Source organism: Ptychodera flava, chromosome 5 (assembly GCF_041260155.1).
Source record: "Ptychodera flava strain L36383 chromosome 5, AS_Pfla_20210202, whole genome shotgun sequence".
NCBI classification, from domain to species: Eukaryota; Metazoa; Hemichordata; class Enteropneusta; family Ptychoderidae; genus Ptychodera; species Ptychodera flava.
The window spans coordinates 32,635,916-32,653,582 of NC_091932.1; the positions used below are offsets into that span (position 1 = coordinate 32,635,916).

A 17,667-nucleotide genomic window follows, 5' to 3' on the forward strand; every position below is an offset into this window, starting at 1 on the left:
GGTGGCAATTAAACACACTGATGTGACAGCTATCCTGAAAGATACATGATATACTCAGGATCAGACAGTTCCTTTAACCCAACCATCCCTGACCTACTAAGAAGAGTATAAACCCTGACATAAAAAATTGGGATTAAACCATAAATGGTAGAGCTTGCTTCCACTGTCAATGATTAAACAAAGTTTTATCTACGGACAAGTTAAGATCCACAGTGCTGCCTTTGTGATTTATATTATAACTTTCACGCAGCAGCTTATCAGATCATAATCTACTTTTTTACTGAATAACACAGGGATCTCCTGTTTTCTGACCTTGTGCCATATCACCTTTATTGCTGAAGCTAGATGGCCTAATGATCTCCCGATGTTGTTCTTTCAAGTCAAAGTTTCAAGCAGCTGACAAATAAGACGTGTGCGATGTGATGGAAGTTTAATGTCACACTTGCATTTCAGCACAAATTCTGTGGATATCACGTAACACCATCAATGCAGTCAGGGGTAAAGTGGTAAAGAAATATTGACCAATACCTTAAATTTTAGAGAATTAACCAGATCTTTCAGAACATCCAAATAAAGCTCGATTGGAGAAACATGTAAAAAAACACAGACATGTAAAAATAAACTTGTGTTTGTGGCTGCAACACCACAAACTGCACCCTGGCAAAACTCAAAAGATCTAAAACCCTTCTGATGTAAATGCAATGAATACAGACTTGCATCCAATCAGATTAAAATCAGATGTAGTGATGGTAACGGTGTAATCTTTTTCTGGTCTTCACATCTTGTCAGCTGTGGTAGCCTCTCTGCATCTGACGTCACCATTGCCATCTCTACTCTACATCAGATTTTAACCAGATTGGCTGTGGGTCATACAATGAAAGCTGTCTTCTATGGACAATACTAAAATATTCAAAGTGCGCTAATTTTGAAAATTTCTGATAACAACATGACACATTCACATGCAAATACTTGTAAAACACTATATACAAAAATTCTTTCTGTTAAAGAGTTGACATAATTTCTCACATGTCCATAGTATCAGATCTTACTGTATGAACTTATTGGTAGCAGTGTCTGCTGTTTAAATTGTGCGATGAAGGATGCTGAAAAAGAATAGCATTATCATCAGAAAAATTACAAAATGTAGGAAAAAATATCTGCACAAAGACAGAGTTAATGACACGATGACCTGTAAAGATCAAGACATTCAGTGATATTATCGGGGAAATTTATTTGTTCACAAGGAAATCTTACTCCTTGTTTCTGTTGTCTTGCCAAAAAATTACAATAACTCTAATTTTTGTCCCTCTCTGGCCTGAACGGTATGTATGGATATCGTATGTGCTTTGTACATCATTGTAGCACTGCATATTTTTTATGCAATGTGATGTATTCTTGGATGTGACGATAGGGCGCTATTTCAGCAGGAGACAATGAGCAAGTTTAACATTGTAAAACAGTGATCCCTTGCGATGGTAACATGTGAAGATGTGGCATATTCAATGAGTATGACAGTCACTTTATACTGTGTTCTGCCAGAAACTCTGTGCCTGACTGCTAGTCATATTACAGAAATGAACCTATTTCACTCATTACATCCATCATGTAAAGAGTGAAGCAGGCACAGAATACTGCCACAGAATACCTGGTGAAATAGAACAATGTGGTTAGTGACGGTAATATCATGGGTAGTATACCGGTACATGGAGATGGAGATAATCAAGGCTGAGCAAATCCAGTGGTTAAGGTAGAATGCAACTTGTGGACAGATCTTCGATATTTGGCCTATCAAATTTTTTAATTATTTTCTGATCTACCACTTGTGGGACTCATTTTTAAGCTCATTTTCATCATTTTCACAATGTTAGTTTTTCATAAATCAAAAATTATAATTTTTTTTCAATGGAGCTAAAAGACAGAGATGGCGACCATTTTGAATTAAGAGTATCGGCAACTGTTAGGTAATTTGTTTCTCCAGTACCAAACATGCATGGTTATCCTGAGTTTTATTATTGATTTGTTAAGAGAGTGATTGAAAGTTTCACTGAGCAAACCTTGAGCAAAGTTTAAGACTTTCACTATCGAGATGCATACAAGACTGCTACACTTATACCCATATACAAATATTGGTCAAGGAACACGAGAACCATTGAACAGTTTTGTTTACTCCTGTATATGTATGCTAGTATAATTGCTACATTTGAAATAATCATTGATGTAACAATTTTAAAATCCAGTGTGATCGAAAAGCTACCCTATGATATCATTGACCATATATAATGTACAACAGTGCTATACAGCATTGACATATTAATTTACTGTACTATTAATATACTGTGCTGTTGTCATTTTACACTGGTCCACAGAATTCCTTTATTTTAGAGGAGCCGTAGTTGTGTTTTGCCCAGCATATTTGGGTTCCTTACAGTTCATAATATTTCTCACGGCGTTTCCATTGTGATACTTTAACATGCACAACAGTGTGACTATTACAAAAAAAAATCTGACATCAATATTTTACAGAAAAAAGCACTGAAATTTGTTTTCATAATATTTGATAATTCTGATTATTTTACAATATTATTCTCTTATACGACGTTGTTGAACTTGTTGTTCAGTGGGATCATATCACTACTTGTAAATTCTGAAAGACAAGCTCCACTTTGTGCTTATTTCCTGGCAAGAGCTCAAAATTACCTTATAAAGTAGCATGTGTTTTATAATTTCTATGGCTGTGAGATGGTTTTAATTGTGAGCATGCATAATTAACCCTTTGAGTATCACCTCTATAAAATAAAACCCAGACAATTTTTCAGGTCCAAACATTTCTTTCAGATTTTGACCAAAATTTTGACCAAACTTTTGACCAAAAACTTGAGTCTATGAAAAGTGCTATCCATTTGGTCCAAAACTTTCGAAAGAATTAGAGAAAAATTAATAAAAATTGGTAAAATGTTGCACTAAAGTTTTGGTGTGAAACTTACAGCACTCAAAGGGTGAAGAATGTTAAGAACTCTTGTATGTAAAGATCATTATTTGTATCATATCTTACTGACAAAAAAGTAAGTATTGCTTTTCCTATATAGATACAGAATGCACACTATTTGCTGAATGGCTTTCATTTTGGCGACATTAACAGAGCTAACATTTGCTTCACAGCAACATTTTGTGATCCATTCAAATGCTATTGATTGCTAGCTGATAGAGGGCGCCATTACCTGTCACATGCATGGCCCTGGCTATGGTCAGCACAAGGGCTCTGTTCAGTTCTTCAGACTCGCCAGACAGTAACTGTTTGGGATCATTCAGAAACCGAGACAGCTGAGGCTGGACTTCAACGCTGCCTAGACCAGTAATCAGTCGCAATGCAGTTGCTTCCACGCTGAAAAGGAAAGAGACGAAAAAGAAGACCCTAAATGATCAGGAATATCAATCAGGAATATCAATATATTGTGTAGCGTTATATTTTGATGAACAGCACCCTCTGGAGACCAAATCTGGTGAATCCTGAATATTTGAAGGATCAAGTGTTCGTTTGCCTCCATGACAGACAGTTAGAATTCTTGAGGCATGAAGATATTCAGAGGACTGATTGCAAAAAGTAAAGAAATGTATGGCTTACTAAAGAGTTTCCTGAATTGGGAAAATTTAATGCAATGAAAATGGAAATGGCATATGAAAATACAGCATCAGGAGTTGGTAGAAGTGAGAGAATGAAGACCTCAAAACATGACTGGAACCCTACGAGGCTAATATTCAAAGTAAGTAGTTTAGCTGTGGTCAAAGCACACTGCATAAAGTTGATACTATTCACTCAGAAATTTAGAAAAGTATTCTTCATTACCCTGATGACTGCCATTCTATCCATTAATTTTATAGGAAAAAAAAATTGAATTGAATGTATCAAAAAGGCTAGGCAGCAACAATATAATCTTCTGTATAGGTTTCAAAATGAATCCCAAAACGCTATACACCAGAAAAAATCCATTGGTATTTTGGCACATGAAAATCTGTCCCTGAGGTTCATTTTTTGCCCTAACCCTTTCATTGCCGTGGTTTGGTCCAATGCTATTGTTTCCAATGGTTAGTGCGGACCAATGCATACAGTAATAGGGGTGAACAGGTTAAACTGGATGGGAAACTTACCAGAGATGCAGCTGATGTTGATTGGTTTGTGGTACTGAGGTGAGTGAGTGAAGATGACTCAGCAATTGTACTCTGTAGTGTGGCTGTATGTGATGCAGTCTATAGCTGAACATTTCTAAGAGTGTGTGAAGGATTCCCCAGGCATGGCTTCGGAAAACATTCGGTAAAAGTTGACCTGAAAATTCAAAAAGTGCAGAGAAGTCAGATTTTCTTTACATATTACACATTGCATTTGCTTCTTTTCAACAGAAAATCTGTGACAAAAAATTATTCAGGCTGCGTTTATAATCACAAGTCATAGTTATGACATAATAAAAACATAACTATCGAACCAACAGTAATTTTTGTTAACATGAATGAATAAATTAATATTTCTTCTTTGTAAACTTTAAAAAGGGAAAATGTCAAAAAAAAGATGTACATAAGTAGCCTCTGATTTTTAAGCAATAAGAAATCTCAGTAATGACTTGTAATTCTTGGCAAAATTTTGTGATTTTGATGTTGAGTGTATTTATTTATTTCTTGACTTGTAAAATAGATAGAATTATGACTGATTTTCAATGTAGGGAACAGCAGGTATATTAAAGGGAAGCTAATGATGCAAGTGAATGTTCAATAATCACAATTCAGTAGGATCTCTCCATGAATGAAGCTCTTCACAAACTTTAATTTCAGAGAATCAAAGTGGATTAACCCTTTCACCAACATGGTTTAGCCCAAACCATTTGTTATCAATGGTAAATGTGGACCTATTTACAGGAAATTGGGGTGAACAGGTTAAAATTTCAGTCAACTATGCATAAAGACAACTTATCACCATAAATAAATAAATGTAATAATGAATTTTGAAAAAATGAGAAAATGGATAGCTACAGCAGGATGGAGTGACAGTGGAACAGAATTACAGCCTATCACTTACTGATAAAACCTTTGATTCCCAGTGACTCTATCTCCATGTATACAAGCAGTCTACTGTAGGTTTCAACCAATGCTGGGGCTAATGCCAGGGTGATTTTACTCTGAGCCATCTTGATCACCTTGGTTACGATGCTATGGATTAGGCTACATTATGGGATAAAAATTTCTTGTAAGAATTATGAACATTGCATCAGTGGATGTATACTGATAGAGAGAAAGAAACATATCTGTGTAGATGTCGGTAATACAAAAATAAAGAAACATCCCCTGGCAATGTGTCTTGGAAGCTTGCAGCTTATTGGTCAGCTGGATACTATTGGCATTAATGAATCACTTCCAAACAGCCAATCAGCTACTTAGTTGCTAGGTTTCAGACTCCTTAAGTTGCTCTAAATAATGCACATTTGCCCAGCATTTTCATGTGCAAACACATAGACGTACATAAATAAATACATATGCAGTGTTGCAGCCAGGAATCGCCTTTGCGACAATGTCCCAAAAAAATGAACCCATTGTCCCACATTCTCATATACTGAGGGTCACCTTGGGTGCACCCATGAGTCAACTGTGTTGGGTGTTGTCTGAAAGTAATATCTGTTGTTGACAATTACTTTTGTTTTGCATGATTATTTGGAGGCTTATATTTACGTACTTTCAGAGCTATGTTTAAAAGTAATTAGAATGCTGCACTTGATATCATAACTTGCCTGTAGTCTGACTGAGCTACGCAGTCTCGATAACTTTACTTTTTTTGTGTGTGAAACTAATTTGTTACAAAATAATATAAAATTTGATTGACAACTGCTGCATTTTGTCCAAAAAATGTGCAAAATGTCCCAAAAAATAAACTGCAGTTACTGTAGTGGTTTCCCCTGATTTAAAATTCCTGGCTTCAACACTGCATATGATACATGTACGTCCATAATTACATATACAATGTACCTATAAATTCATACCAACATACACATGTACATATTATATTTAGTTTCAGTTTCATGGAGTTGTACATACATGGCCTTGTTTACAGCAACACATTGGCAGTAGAAGGCTGAGACAGATGTACTGTTCTGTCAATACTGCCAATATGCAATATGCTATCACCTCTGTCTCTATTGTCAGTGCTGTTAATGGGACAAAGTCGGCCATTTTTCATGAATTTTGTTTGATACGAGATACGACTTATATTGTTTGACATGTTGAAAGATACTGAATGAATAGGTGACCATGCATATATCTGACCCCGGTTTTAGACAAATTAAATGAAACCATAGCGAAAATGAATTAATGCCATGACCATTCATTTTCGCGATGGTTTTATGTATCGTGTCTAAAACCGGGCTTGAATATATGCATGGTCACACATTCATTCACAACCTTTCAACATATCAAACAATATAAGTAGCATCTCGTATCAAACAAACTTCATGAAAAATGGCCGACTTTGTCAGTCCTTGAATGCACGCTGTCAATGTTATTACTGTTGTCAGCAGATTAGGCTAAACTGCATCCACTATTCCGGTTCAAGAGAGCTTGTTCAAAGTCAACAATCAACATTTGTCAGTCGACGCTAAAGTCTGAAGTCCTGGGCAACATATGGTCATCATACAAGACAACAGACTCATACACTAGAAGTTGAATTGACTGTCATGTACAAATTGTTGTGAGTAACCCAACATCAACAGTGAATTATGGAAACTCTGTTACAGTTTTAGCGTATGTTATATTTGTATCATTTAAGTCTTTTCGTGCATACAATATGGGTCTAAGACCATTTAAAATATACTTTTTATCTCTATGGATTTCTCACTATACCTCCATACTCAAGCATTTTTACTTCAAATTTGGCTTGAAACTACCGTACTCGTCCGAGTATAAGCCCCCGGTTCGGCAACACTAAACAGCGGTAAAACTAGGGGAGGGGCTTATACTCGAGCAACCCCATGTTATCTGCCATGGACGCTTAATTTATGCTAATTTTATGATTTTTTTTCAATACCACTCGATCTTTCTATTGCTCATGCCTATGTTTTGGCGATGTGTCCGTCAAATTCGGCCGAAAATCACACGAAACGAGCATTTTTGAAGCAAATTAAGTACCAGGTATGAATTTTGAATATGCTGGGGAACGATTGACGGTTACATGACAGACAAACTTGCTACTTTTCACAGTAAAATCGAACGTAGAAGATGACATGGTGGCATAATCCCTATAGGAAATAGCCATTTGGTTTCCAGACTTGGGTTTTTTCTCGCTTATGTACATTCGTCTATGGGGCGAATAGTCCCAGAGCTGAATAGCTTATGAGTGACTGTGTGCTGATCAACAGTAATGTGAACAGGCATGCACTGCCTACACTACATCTTGTGAAAACAACAACATAGCAGTGAAAATTGTAATAGTCACCAGGAAAAGTCTTCACAAATGAAAGGATAATTGCTTCAAACAAAAGAAACTGCATGTTTTGAGCATGAAAACATCGTGGCCGTGAATGAAAATAAACAATGGCGGACGTAAGTGAGACTATTCTATTTAGGCGACGGGGGTGAGCAGGGTCAAAGAATCACGATAGTACTGGGAAAACATGTCATTTTCCTTACTATGCTGTCAAGGGAACTCCAGTTTCCCATTGTTTTAACATCTTTTAAAGTTTCTTTATTATGTAAAAGTAATTTTACCAAGTTTAATGACCAAATATACTCTCCTAACCATTCTGTATTTGACTTACACTAGGGTAGGAGCTTATACACGGATGTAATACATTTTCAAAAATCCTCTGAAATCAGTAGGGGGGCTTATGCACGAGCAGGGGCTTATACTCGGACGAGTATGGTATAATGTTAATTTTGGCCAGCTTACCCATGAGCCAACATCATTCATTCATTATTTCATTTGTCCATCCATCCATTCATTCATTATTTCATTCATTCATTCATCCGTTCATTCATTCATTCATTCTTTCATTCGTCCATACATTCATTCATCATTCATTTGCTCATTCCACCATCCATCCATCCATTCCATTCATTCATTCATTCATTTATTCATTCATTCATTCAACACAATAAACCTGAGCTCACCTCATTTTAGCATGGATGGTGAGAGAGTCTAGCAAACTCATGGTCAGTGGTGTAGTTGGTCCTGATGCAATACAGTTGAGACCTGGCATGGGTGTAGTGGTCTTGTTGGACGAAGAACCATAGATGAATTCTACCAGAACACCCATTGGCAGTGGAAAATAATCAGTGTTTGTGCTGTCTGTAAATTCAAATAAAAACCACAATTTTACGGTGTCGCTCAAATTTGATCAGAATTGATACATACCAAAGATCAACAATAAGTGTTACTTTTTTTTTTTTTTTTTTTTTTTTTAATTTTTTTTTTTTATTCAGTCCATCATCCAACAGGCGTTAGCCCAATTACAGGATGAGGTAATAACCCACTAACCCCCAATGGAGCACTGAGGAGTAAAGTGCCTTGCTCAAGGGCACAACACCGTGCTGGAGTCTCGAACTCACCATCCTCCGACAGTGAGTCCGTTACTCTGGACCTACCGGGTCTTGAACTGGGTCTCGAACTCACCACCCTCTGACAGTGAATCCGTTACCCTAACCACTGGGCCACGGTGCCTCCCAAAAGTGTTATTTCTATCTGTTCAGTGCAGGAAAATATACGTTGATGTTATGATAATTTCTGCACAGTACAACCAGAAAAACAACAAGAAATATTTAAACCAGAAAATTAAGAATGACAAAAGTAAATAAGGTCTGAAACTTTAGGTACTGAAGGTAAACTTTAGCAACATGCATAGCAGAGAATCTTTCAACCATGGATGTACAAAAATAGACATCCATGGTTTCAGCAGATCTGTTAATATGTCACAGTTCATAAACAATGACAGGAAATGACCAATTAGCTGTTTCAGTTACTGCTACAACTCCCAAACATAATAGGTACCCTGCATACAAATAGGTTAAAGGTCAAAATCCTCTTATTCAGATGTGTGGGCTGATTCAGTTCACTGCCACCACTCCTGCACACTTGCAGTATTTCCCTTTTTCTTACCTCATTTGCACATTTTTGACACTGATGTGTTCATTTGAACAAATTCACATCTCAACCCCTGCATCTACCTGTACACCAAATACTGAGACAGTAGCTTTGGCGGTATGGGAGCCTTTGTGTGTGACGGACATACATCCGCACATACATACCCACAAATATACAGACATACAGACGCCACTCAGACTCATCATATAAGCTCTTTTTGGTATTTATATATAAAACCAAATATGAGCTAATAAAAACACACAAATCATAAAGCATCAACAACAAAAAATGTCCAGATTCTGTATTATGGCTGTCATATTTGCTAGCCACGGTTTTCACTCGAGCAGGGTACCCTCCATCAAAACAACCTTTGGTGGAATAGGCCTTAAATCGATTGATAGATACGCACCATCAAGCAGTTGTAAATGGCCTGTAAGTAGCCAGTCATGGAACTTGTCAGTTCTAAGCTGTAACATGTCAAGATGGCAATATCCACAATGCTCACAAGCGATATAAAGGGATGTATTGCTAACTTTTCCCATCATGAGTTTGACTGACAATGATAGGAAGGAAGTAAACTTCATTTCAACGTCAGCGATGCCTGTGTTACAAGTAGAATCGGAAGTGGCAAGCCTTCTGCATTTGCTAAATCAACCAAGACCTTGCTAGCTGTATTGCCATTTGTGATTGGTCCTCACAATTTTGACGAAATGGTGAAATGCTACACACGACACTGTCGAGTGTTCACACATGGTTTGTTGGTGAGACTATACTATGTGAACCTAACCAAGCCCTACAGACCAGACGATGTATGGCTTTTGAACAGACATAAACGTCACTATGTCTAATAAAAAATTACTGATTGATGAATAACAATCCTTGAGAGTAGAGAGTTACAACTGAGGAATCACAGCCGTCCATCTAGGAACATCACTCTGATAATCTCTTGAAAGTTACAAGTCATTGACAATGACATAGTCCCCACATGTAATAGGAGTATTAGTCTTGATGGGGCAGGGAAATGTGGTCATTAAGAAGTATCACTGGAGTGTATATGTTCAAATCTATGGACACATAGGTCTATGTCGTTGTTCCCAATTTGCAACAAGAGGCATGTCTAAGTTATGGTTCTAAATCGGGAAAAAAGATCAGACCTAGCTGTACTGGCCAGCCAAGAAAAACATATGGGCATAATAAATGAGGTACAAGATGTGACATCTTAAGGTCTATTATTCTATCAAAATTAAAGCGTATAGAACTTGTGGTTACTGAGTTATGCATATATACGCTTAATCAAGGTCAAAGGTCATCAAGGTCACGTGACATTTAAAAAAAAATTGTAATGCTAATTAATTCATATATGCCAAAATTCAGACCTCTAGCTCTATTGGCTTGCCCACAATTATATATGTGCATAATTAATAGAGGTAAAGCATGTGCTGTCATAAGGTCTCCCATCCTACTAAATATAAAGGACATAGCACTTGTGGTTACTTATTTATTGACATAATTGTGTATTTTAGGTAAAAGGTTATCAAGGTCACATGACATTTTGTCAAAAAATTTCTATCCTATAGTCTATCCCTATATAACAATCATACATCTAGCTCTATTGGCTCGCTCAAAATTAGATATGCACACAATTAATGAGGTACAATATGTGGCGTGATAAGGTGTCCCATCATACCAAATATGAAGGGTGTGGCACTTGTGGTTCCTGAGTTATGGACAAATATGTATATTTGAGGTCAAAGGTCACCAAGGTCGCATGACATTTTGTCAAAAATATTGTCTTGATAAGTTATCCCTATATACCAAAAATCAGACCTCTAGCTCTATTGGCTCGCTCAAAATTAGATATGTGCATAATTAATGAGGTACAATATGTGGCGTCATAAGGTGTCCCATTATACCATATATGAAGGGTGTAGCACTTGTGGTTACTGAGTTATGGACAAATATGTATATTTGAGGTCAAAGGTCATTGAGGTCACGTGACATTTTGTCAAAAAAAATTGTATTGCTAAGTTATCCCTATATACCAAAAATCAGACCTCTAGCTCTATTTGCTCACTCAAAATTAGATATGCGCATAATTAATGAGGTACAATATGTGGCGTCATAAGGTGTCCAATCATACCAAATATGAAGGGTGTAGCACTTGTGGTTACTGAGTTATGGACAAATATGTATATTTGAGGTCAAAGGTCATTGAGGTCACGTGACGTTTTGTCAAAAAAATTGTATTGCTAAGTTATCCCTATATACCAAAAATCAGACCTCTAGCTCTATTGGCTCGCTCAAAATTAGATATGCACATAATTAATGAGGTACAATATGTGGTGTCATAGGGTGTCCCATCATACCATATATGAAAGGTTTAGGACTTGTGGTTACTGAGTTATGGACAAATATGTATATTTGAGGTCAAAGGTCACCAAGGTCACGTGACATTTTGTCAAAGTGTCTGAGATATCTGCGTGAACGGATGGACTCATGGATGGACTCACGGACGGACATGACCCAATCTACAAGCCCCCTGGACTTTATCTGTGGGGACTAAAAACTGTGTCACTGCATCCTTTTTGCAATATGAATACGATGAGAAACTAAATTTTTGATTTCTTGGCCTTATACATGGGAGTCTATGGACTGCCTTATACATGGGAGTCTATGGAGGTGAAAACTAAAAAGTCCTCTAACACAACCAAATTTGATCGCATTGTGAAACAAATCGACGTGCATCTGTATGGGGTAGGGTACTATCCTTGTACCAAGTTTGAACAAAATCGCTCCAGGCGTCTCTGAGATATCTGCGTGAACGGACGGACGCACGGACGGACAGACGGACGGACGCACGGACGGACGGACGCACGGACATGACCAAACCTATAAGTCCCCCCGGACGGTGTCCGTGGGGACTAATTACAGTAGTTTGTACTCACATGCATTGCACAGAAGTGCAATCCTGTAGTCTGTCATGGGCAGTGTCTTCATGTTAAAACTTTGCTGAAGAAAACTGGAAATAGAATGTCAGATGGTAAGAGATCAACATCATACATGTATAAATTGATAATGCATTTCACTTTTGTACATTTGTCACAACAATGGAGCTTTCTACAGACAGGAAATAAGATATCTTCAACTAATTACAGTTGAATGCACCTCAAGGACAGTTTTGAGATACTTCAATATTTACAATAATTTTCTTTAAAGCCTGAGCGCCAAAGTCAATTTTTGTCGCCTATATCAAAATGTACACCATGCGATTTTTTTCTAATTTTTGATAAAATTTTGATAAAATCTGAAGCCAATCAAATGTGATGTTCATTTGATCCAAAATTGTCAAAAATTACAGAAAAATTCACAAAATGGTAAAATATTGCACACTATAATTTTGTTGGGAAAAATTATAGCGCTCAAAGAGTTAAAGCCTCCGCACCACCCCACCCCACCCCCTCCCCTTCAACAATTTAATATCACCAAATAGTGTTCCATGGCAAAAGATGGGAACAAAAGAGACATGAAGTTTGGAAAATGTATGATTTGTCTCATCACAGAAACTGTACAATATTTTTAATAACTTACTCTAGCTGTTCCTTCAGTGCCTGTGGTATGGGTTTGTGTTCCATGGATCTCTGGTCCAAGGAATCGTCACCTGGTTTCTTGACTGGTTTACCATCTCTGCCCAAACCTTTCTTGCTCAGCCCACTTGCACTGTGATGGGGAGAAGTTACACATGGGTGTTACAGAGGAAAGAAACCATACCACATACAGAAATGAATCACAGAGTTTACTTTGATTATCAATGGTTCCTTACAGTTGTCCTCACTTGACCATTTCTACATTAAAAACAATTTCTTTTCTCCACATAATTTAAAGACACTGACCTATTCATCCCTAACTCACTGTAAACAAGTCCACTCCCACCATTGATAACAATTTGTTTGGGCTAAACCATGGTAGGTTGAGGGTTAAACTGCAAGTCAGTTTATCTTAGATTTTGTAACCTGTACTTTCACATTATGCAAAAAAAATTCTACAAGATTTTAACAAACTGAAAAGAGGTAGTGTCTATACTGAAAATTACTCACCCTTTTATTAAGTCTGAAGCTTACAGGCCCAGGCTGGCCTACAATGTATTTCAACTCCACCCTAGGGGGTGTGACTTATTTATTAATGATGAAAGGCACCCTCAGACAAGCAAAGATGAATACAATAAGGAAGATGGGCCAAGTGTCCCCCTGGTTTCCCACTTTTATCAAAGCAAATGTCTACATGTTACTTAAGAAATAAATTATGTTTGACGAGAACTATGCAAATAGCACTTTATTTCTTGAGGTGTATATTACCTTGCCACAATGACTTACTCTAATGTTTCTTGCAAGCCGTGGGGCAGAGCTCTCTGCTCTGCTGTATCATCACCAGGTTTCCTGGCAAATCTTGCATCTCTGTTCTGTGCTTTCTTGTTGAGATGAATCCAGATACATGTCATGGCAAATGCATGTGTGCATTGTGGTTTGTTGATGTCAGGTACGGGTAAGTTCTGTGATATTTCAAAGTATGCATCAGTGTTATTAAGTACACCTTGCATCATTCCTTGTATCTTTTTCCCTCCCTCCCTCCCTCCCTCCCTTTCCCTCTCTCTCTCTCTCTCTCTCTCTCTCTCTCTCTCTCTCTCTCTCTCGCAAACGATAAAAGATGAATTTGATTCAAAATGATACTAAAAAGGTAGAAATTATTGAATTTCTTTCTTTCTCTTTGTATTTTTTAATAATATCTTCAAATTGAGTTTAGGACCACATGGAAAAACTAAAATAAGTTGTTGAAAAACAGTACGATCATCTCACGATGATTTACTCAGATGTTGCTGGAATCCCTACCTCCTCTCGGTTTTCTGTCGTACATATTCAGAAATACAAAGGAACTTGTACAGAGAATTACTGATTAGTATGGTACTTGATTTTCACCATGTTTCAATATGTCAGCTTCTCTGTCAGCCTGTCTGTCTCTCTGTCCATATACCTGTCGTCAGCCTGTCAGCCTCTGTCTGTCTGTCTGTCTGTGTCAGCCTGTCTGTCTACATCTGTCTATCTGTCTGTGTCTGTCAGCATATCTGCCTCTGTCTGTCTTTCTGTTTGTGTCTGTCAGCCTGTCTGCCTGTGTCTGTCTGTCTTGTCTATCTGTTGGGCTATCTGTCTGTCTGTCTGTCTGTCTGTATGTCTGTATCTGTCAGTCTGACTGACTGTCTTTCTTGTAAAATACCAAATGAAAGCAAGACCAGCTGACCTCTTTTTCTGGGTAGAGCAACTCAAAGAGTTTCATGACAGGCAGGAATTCACTCAGTGGGTTCTTCTGAATGCTGCCAGATATGAACTGTAACAACACCCACATCAAATGGTCTCTTCCTTTGGTAAGGTTCCGCTTACTGAGCTGAAAAGATGAAATGTAAAACAAGCTAATCCACAGGATAAAACCTTCATACTGAGTAAGTCTGCACATGTAGGGTGTACATGAAGTAAATTTTCTGATCTCACTTCAATAAAGTGTTAGCACAATCATGAATTTTATGATACATTTTGGATATATACTGGATGAAATTGGTGTCTGGGGCTTGTGACATTTGTTGTACTTGTGTGAGCAGCGACATTTTAAAAGGCAAAAACTCTAAGTTCAGGTCTGCTGGTAGCTTGATACTTGGGCAGCAAGAGACTATGTTAGTTATAAATGCTTGAACTGCTTGAACATTCACATCTATCATTTTGTATGAAAAAAGTTGGTTAATGATAAAAAACATCTTCATGATAAAGTAATGACTAGTGCCTGTAATCTTGCTAAGTATCAACAATGATTTCTCTAAGAGGGTGTTACAAACCTTTTCATGCAGTGACAAGACCATGTGAGGAAAACTGGCAAACTGAAACAACACAAAGAAGATCAGCTGGCTTGAGAGGTGTTGCCATAGCAACTGACTGGCAGCTCCCCCATCTGTTGAACCCTCTTCAGACTCTGTCCTCTCCATGGCAACCAGCACCAGGTCCACCAACTGCTCTTCTAGGACTGGGCATCTCTGTTTTTGCTGCAAAAGATTTTTTTAGAATGTAATAAGCTTGTACTAAACATGTAACAAGCATGTACTAAGCATACAATAAACATGTAATAAACTGCCTATGGAGGAAATTAAAACCATGGAAACCGTGATGATCAGGTTGAGAAACCATTATAACTATTACTTATTCTTAACTGTTCTTGACTAGAACACAGCCATTTTGTACTATGAAAATATTTCTGTGCAGGAAAATTTTACCTGTTCTTTTACAGGTACCATTTCAATATTGATCAGATTACCCTGGGTATTCCTTCATTGTTAAAAAAGACACTGAACCTTGTTTCAAACAATACGTTTGTGTATTTTTGTTTGTCATCCTGTGCCTAAACCTACATAAGTAAAATCACACCTAAATTGCAAAAACCATACATTTATTTCCTCTCCAAAATCCACACTTCACCTTCACTACCCTTTAACAAAAGATGCATACGGCAAAGTTCCTCAGGAGAATGAAGTTGAACACAACAGTGAATACTGTTAGTTTGCTGTGTTACCTGTTTGTTCAATCCAAGCATGCTACAGACCATGTCTCTGGAGTAGGGCTGTTCCAAAACATATCTTAGCAGCTCAGTCTGTGGCCGGCACAATTCCTTTGAATGAGAAAATATGATGTGATTAATCAATAACCCCACTGGCAGACAGGTATACACAAGATTTGGGTACAATGCGCGATATATAGCATGAGCTATTAGGTAAGTTCTATATGGGGTGAATTGAACCCAAATCAAGTCTTATATATTGCTCTTGTATTATATCAAAATTTATATTTCTTGCATTGAAAAGTTGATTTCGCTGTAGTTTTAGCACTGTAAAAGGAGAAAGCACAATCAAATGTTGAGCTCTCGTCCAATCAGAATGACACATTGACATACGCATAAGATTTGTTAGAAATGAAAATAATTATTCAGAGAATGGTCCAAAAAAGCTATTCATAGTAAATTCTGATGAGTTCTTCCCTATTCTTCAGCAAAAAAAAACTCTTTGTCAACACCTGAACAGTTTTTCAAGGCAAATGTAAATACTGAGGAGCTCACGCTCTTGACCTCTGAATCACAACACTTTGGTTTCACCCTATTGTTTGCTATGAGCAGTTGCAACTATGTACTGACAAATGGGGAGAAAGGGGCCCTGGACCACTATTTCTGAATATTTGCGTCACCTCAGTGTTGTAATTAAATTGTTGGCAGAAACAAATGTAAACCCTTTCATGACCAAAGTTTGAAACACAAAACCTGTTTATTTTGTATGGTATAGCTGGACCTCTATACCAGAAAATCAGGCGAGAGGCTTGTACTTGACTTTGCAAGACATTCACCTGAGTCAGTCTCCTAAATATTATACCAGTATCAAATTACAAGCCACACCCAGTAATACCAAAGGATGATGGATATTTACAAGCTTTCAACAAACTGAAGTAAACCTGTGTGTTGTTAGATTTTCCACAGTGTTTATTGAATGTTGTGTTTATTGTTCTTACGTAGGAAACTATTTGATTGTGTGTTTGTGCGTAAATGCCTCTTATCTTCTTATGACTCTACAGATTGTACAGGTTTTCATGGCCTATGCAAACCTAGATGCTCTGCTAGACATAGACCTCTATTACACATTCCTTACTGTAGAGTTAATGTTACAAAAAATGGCCTGATTGGACATACGTCACAACTTTTTAATGATTTTATTGATACAGTTTGCTACGTCGATGTTTTTGAAGAATCTCATTCAACTTTTAAAAGACATGTTAATTTGTTTTTGTCATTGTTTGATGTTTAGGGTACTTTTTGTTTGTTTAAATTTTAGTGTATTTTATCCTTTTCTTTATTTTCTTGTCTGTAAGTGGCTGTTGATGAGCAAATACAATAAAATAAATTAAAATAAAAATTATTAAAACCATATTACTTACTGGATAAAACAGACCTAAAGCCATGGCAGATGAGAAAAACCTCAATATACATACCTTATCATAGGGTAGTAATCCTCTCAAGATGAAGGTCAGTGAGGAAGTTTCTAACTTCCAGGCATTTCCGGTGGCTCCGGAGTGACCCACTACAGGCAGCAACTTTGGACGTCCTGGAAGAGTAATATGAAAAAAATTATCAACTTTTATAAAAGTGATGTACTTTATAAATGAAGCACCTGGAAACCCCCTACCTTAATGAATTTTTCACCCCTACTTGACAGTGTGTAGATCACTCCTCACCAATGGTAAACAATGGGTTAAACCATGGCATAGGGGTGAAGGGGTTAAAAACACTTTGTATGCCACTTGGTATTCATCAGGGACACTGTATCCTGACTCCAGACTAAACACACTTGTGATTTTCTTCACAACCTCTTACCCAGATTCAAAATTCCAATATATGCTAGAGTATTCAAGACTTTTTATTCAACTCCCTCTGAGAAAGTACTTATAAAAACATTTCTCTCTGTTTTGAACTCAACATGGTGT

General features: G+C 37.3%; 1 protein-coding gene across 2 annotated transcripts in view; it reads right to left on the bottom strand.

The window, feature by feature from the left end:
* Positions 1-17,667, bottom strand: part of LOC139133535 (mediator of RNA polymerase II transcription subunit 23-like) — a 42,066-nt gene that overhangs the window by 13,492 nt on the left and 10,907 nt on the right. For both annotated transcript variants that reach the window (XM_070700193.1, XM_070700192.1), the window contains exons 10-20: positions 17,176-17,288; positions 15,716-15,811; positions 14,988-15,191; positions 14,402-14,545; positions 13,483-13,658; positions 12,701-12,829; positions 12,058-12,131; positions 8,143-8,320; positions 5,066-5,208; positions 4,147-4,321; positions 3,219-3,382 (exon numbers count right to left, since the gene is read on the bottom strand). In XM_070700193.1, coding sequence (XP_070556294.1) covers positions 3,219-3,382; positions 4,147-4,321; positions 5,066-5,208; positions 8,143-8,320; positions 12,058-12,131; positions 12,701-12,829; positions 13,483-13,658; positions 14,402-14,545; positions 14,988-15,191; positions 15,716-15,811; positions 17,176-17,288 — 1,596 coding nt within the window. The remainder of the gene's footprint in view (positions 1-3,218; positions 3,383-4,146; positions 4,322-5,065; positions 5,209-8,142; positions 8,321-12,057; positions 12,132-12,700; positions 12,830-13,482; positions 13,659-14,401; positions 14,546-14,987; positions 15,192-15,715; positions 15,812-17,175; positions 17,289-17,667) is intronic.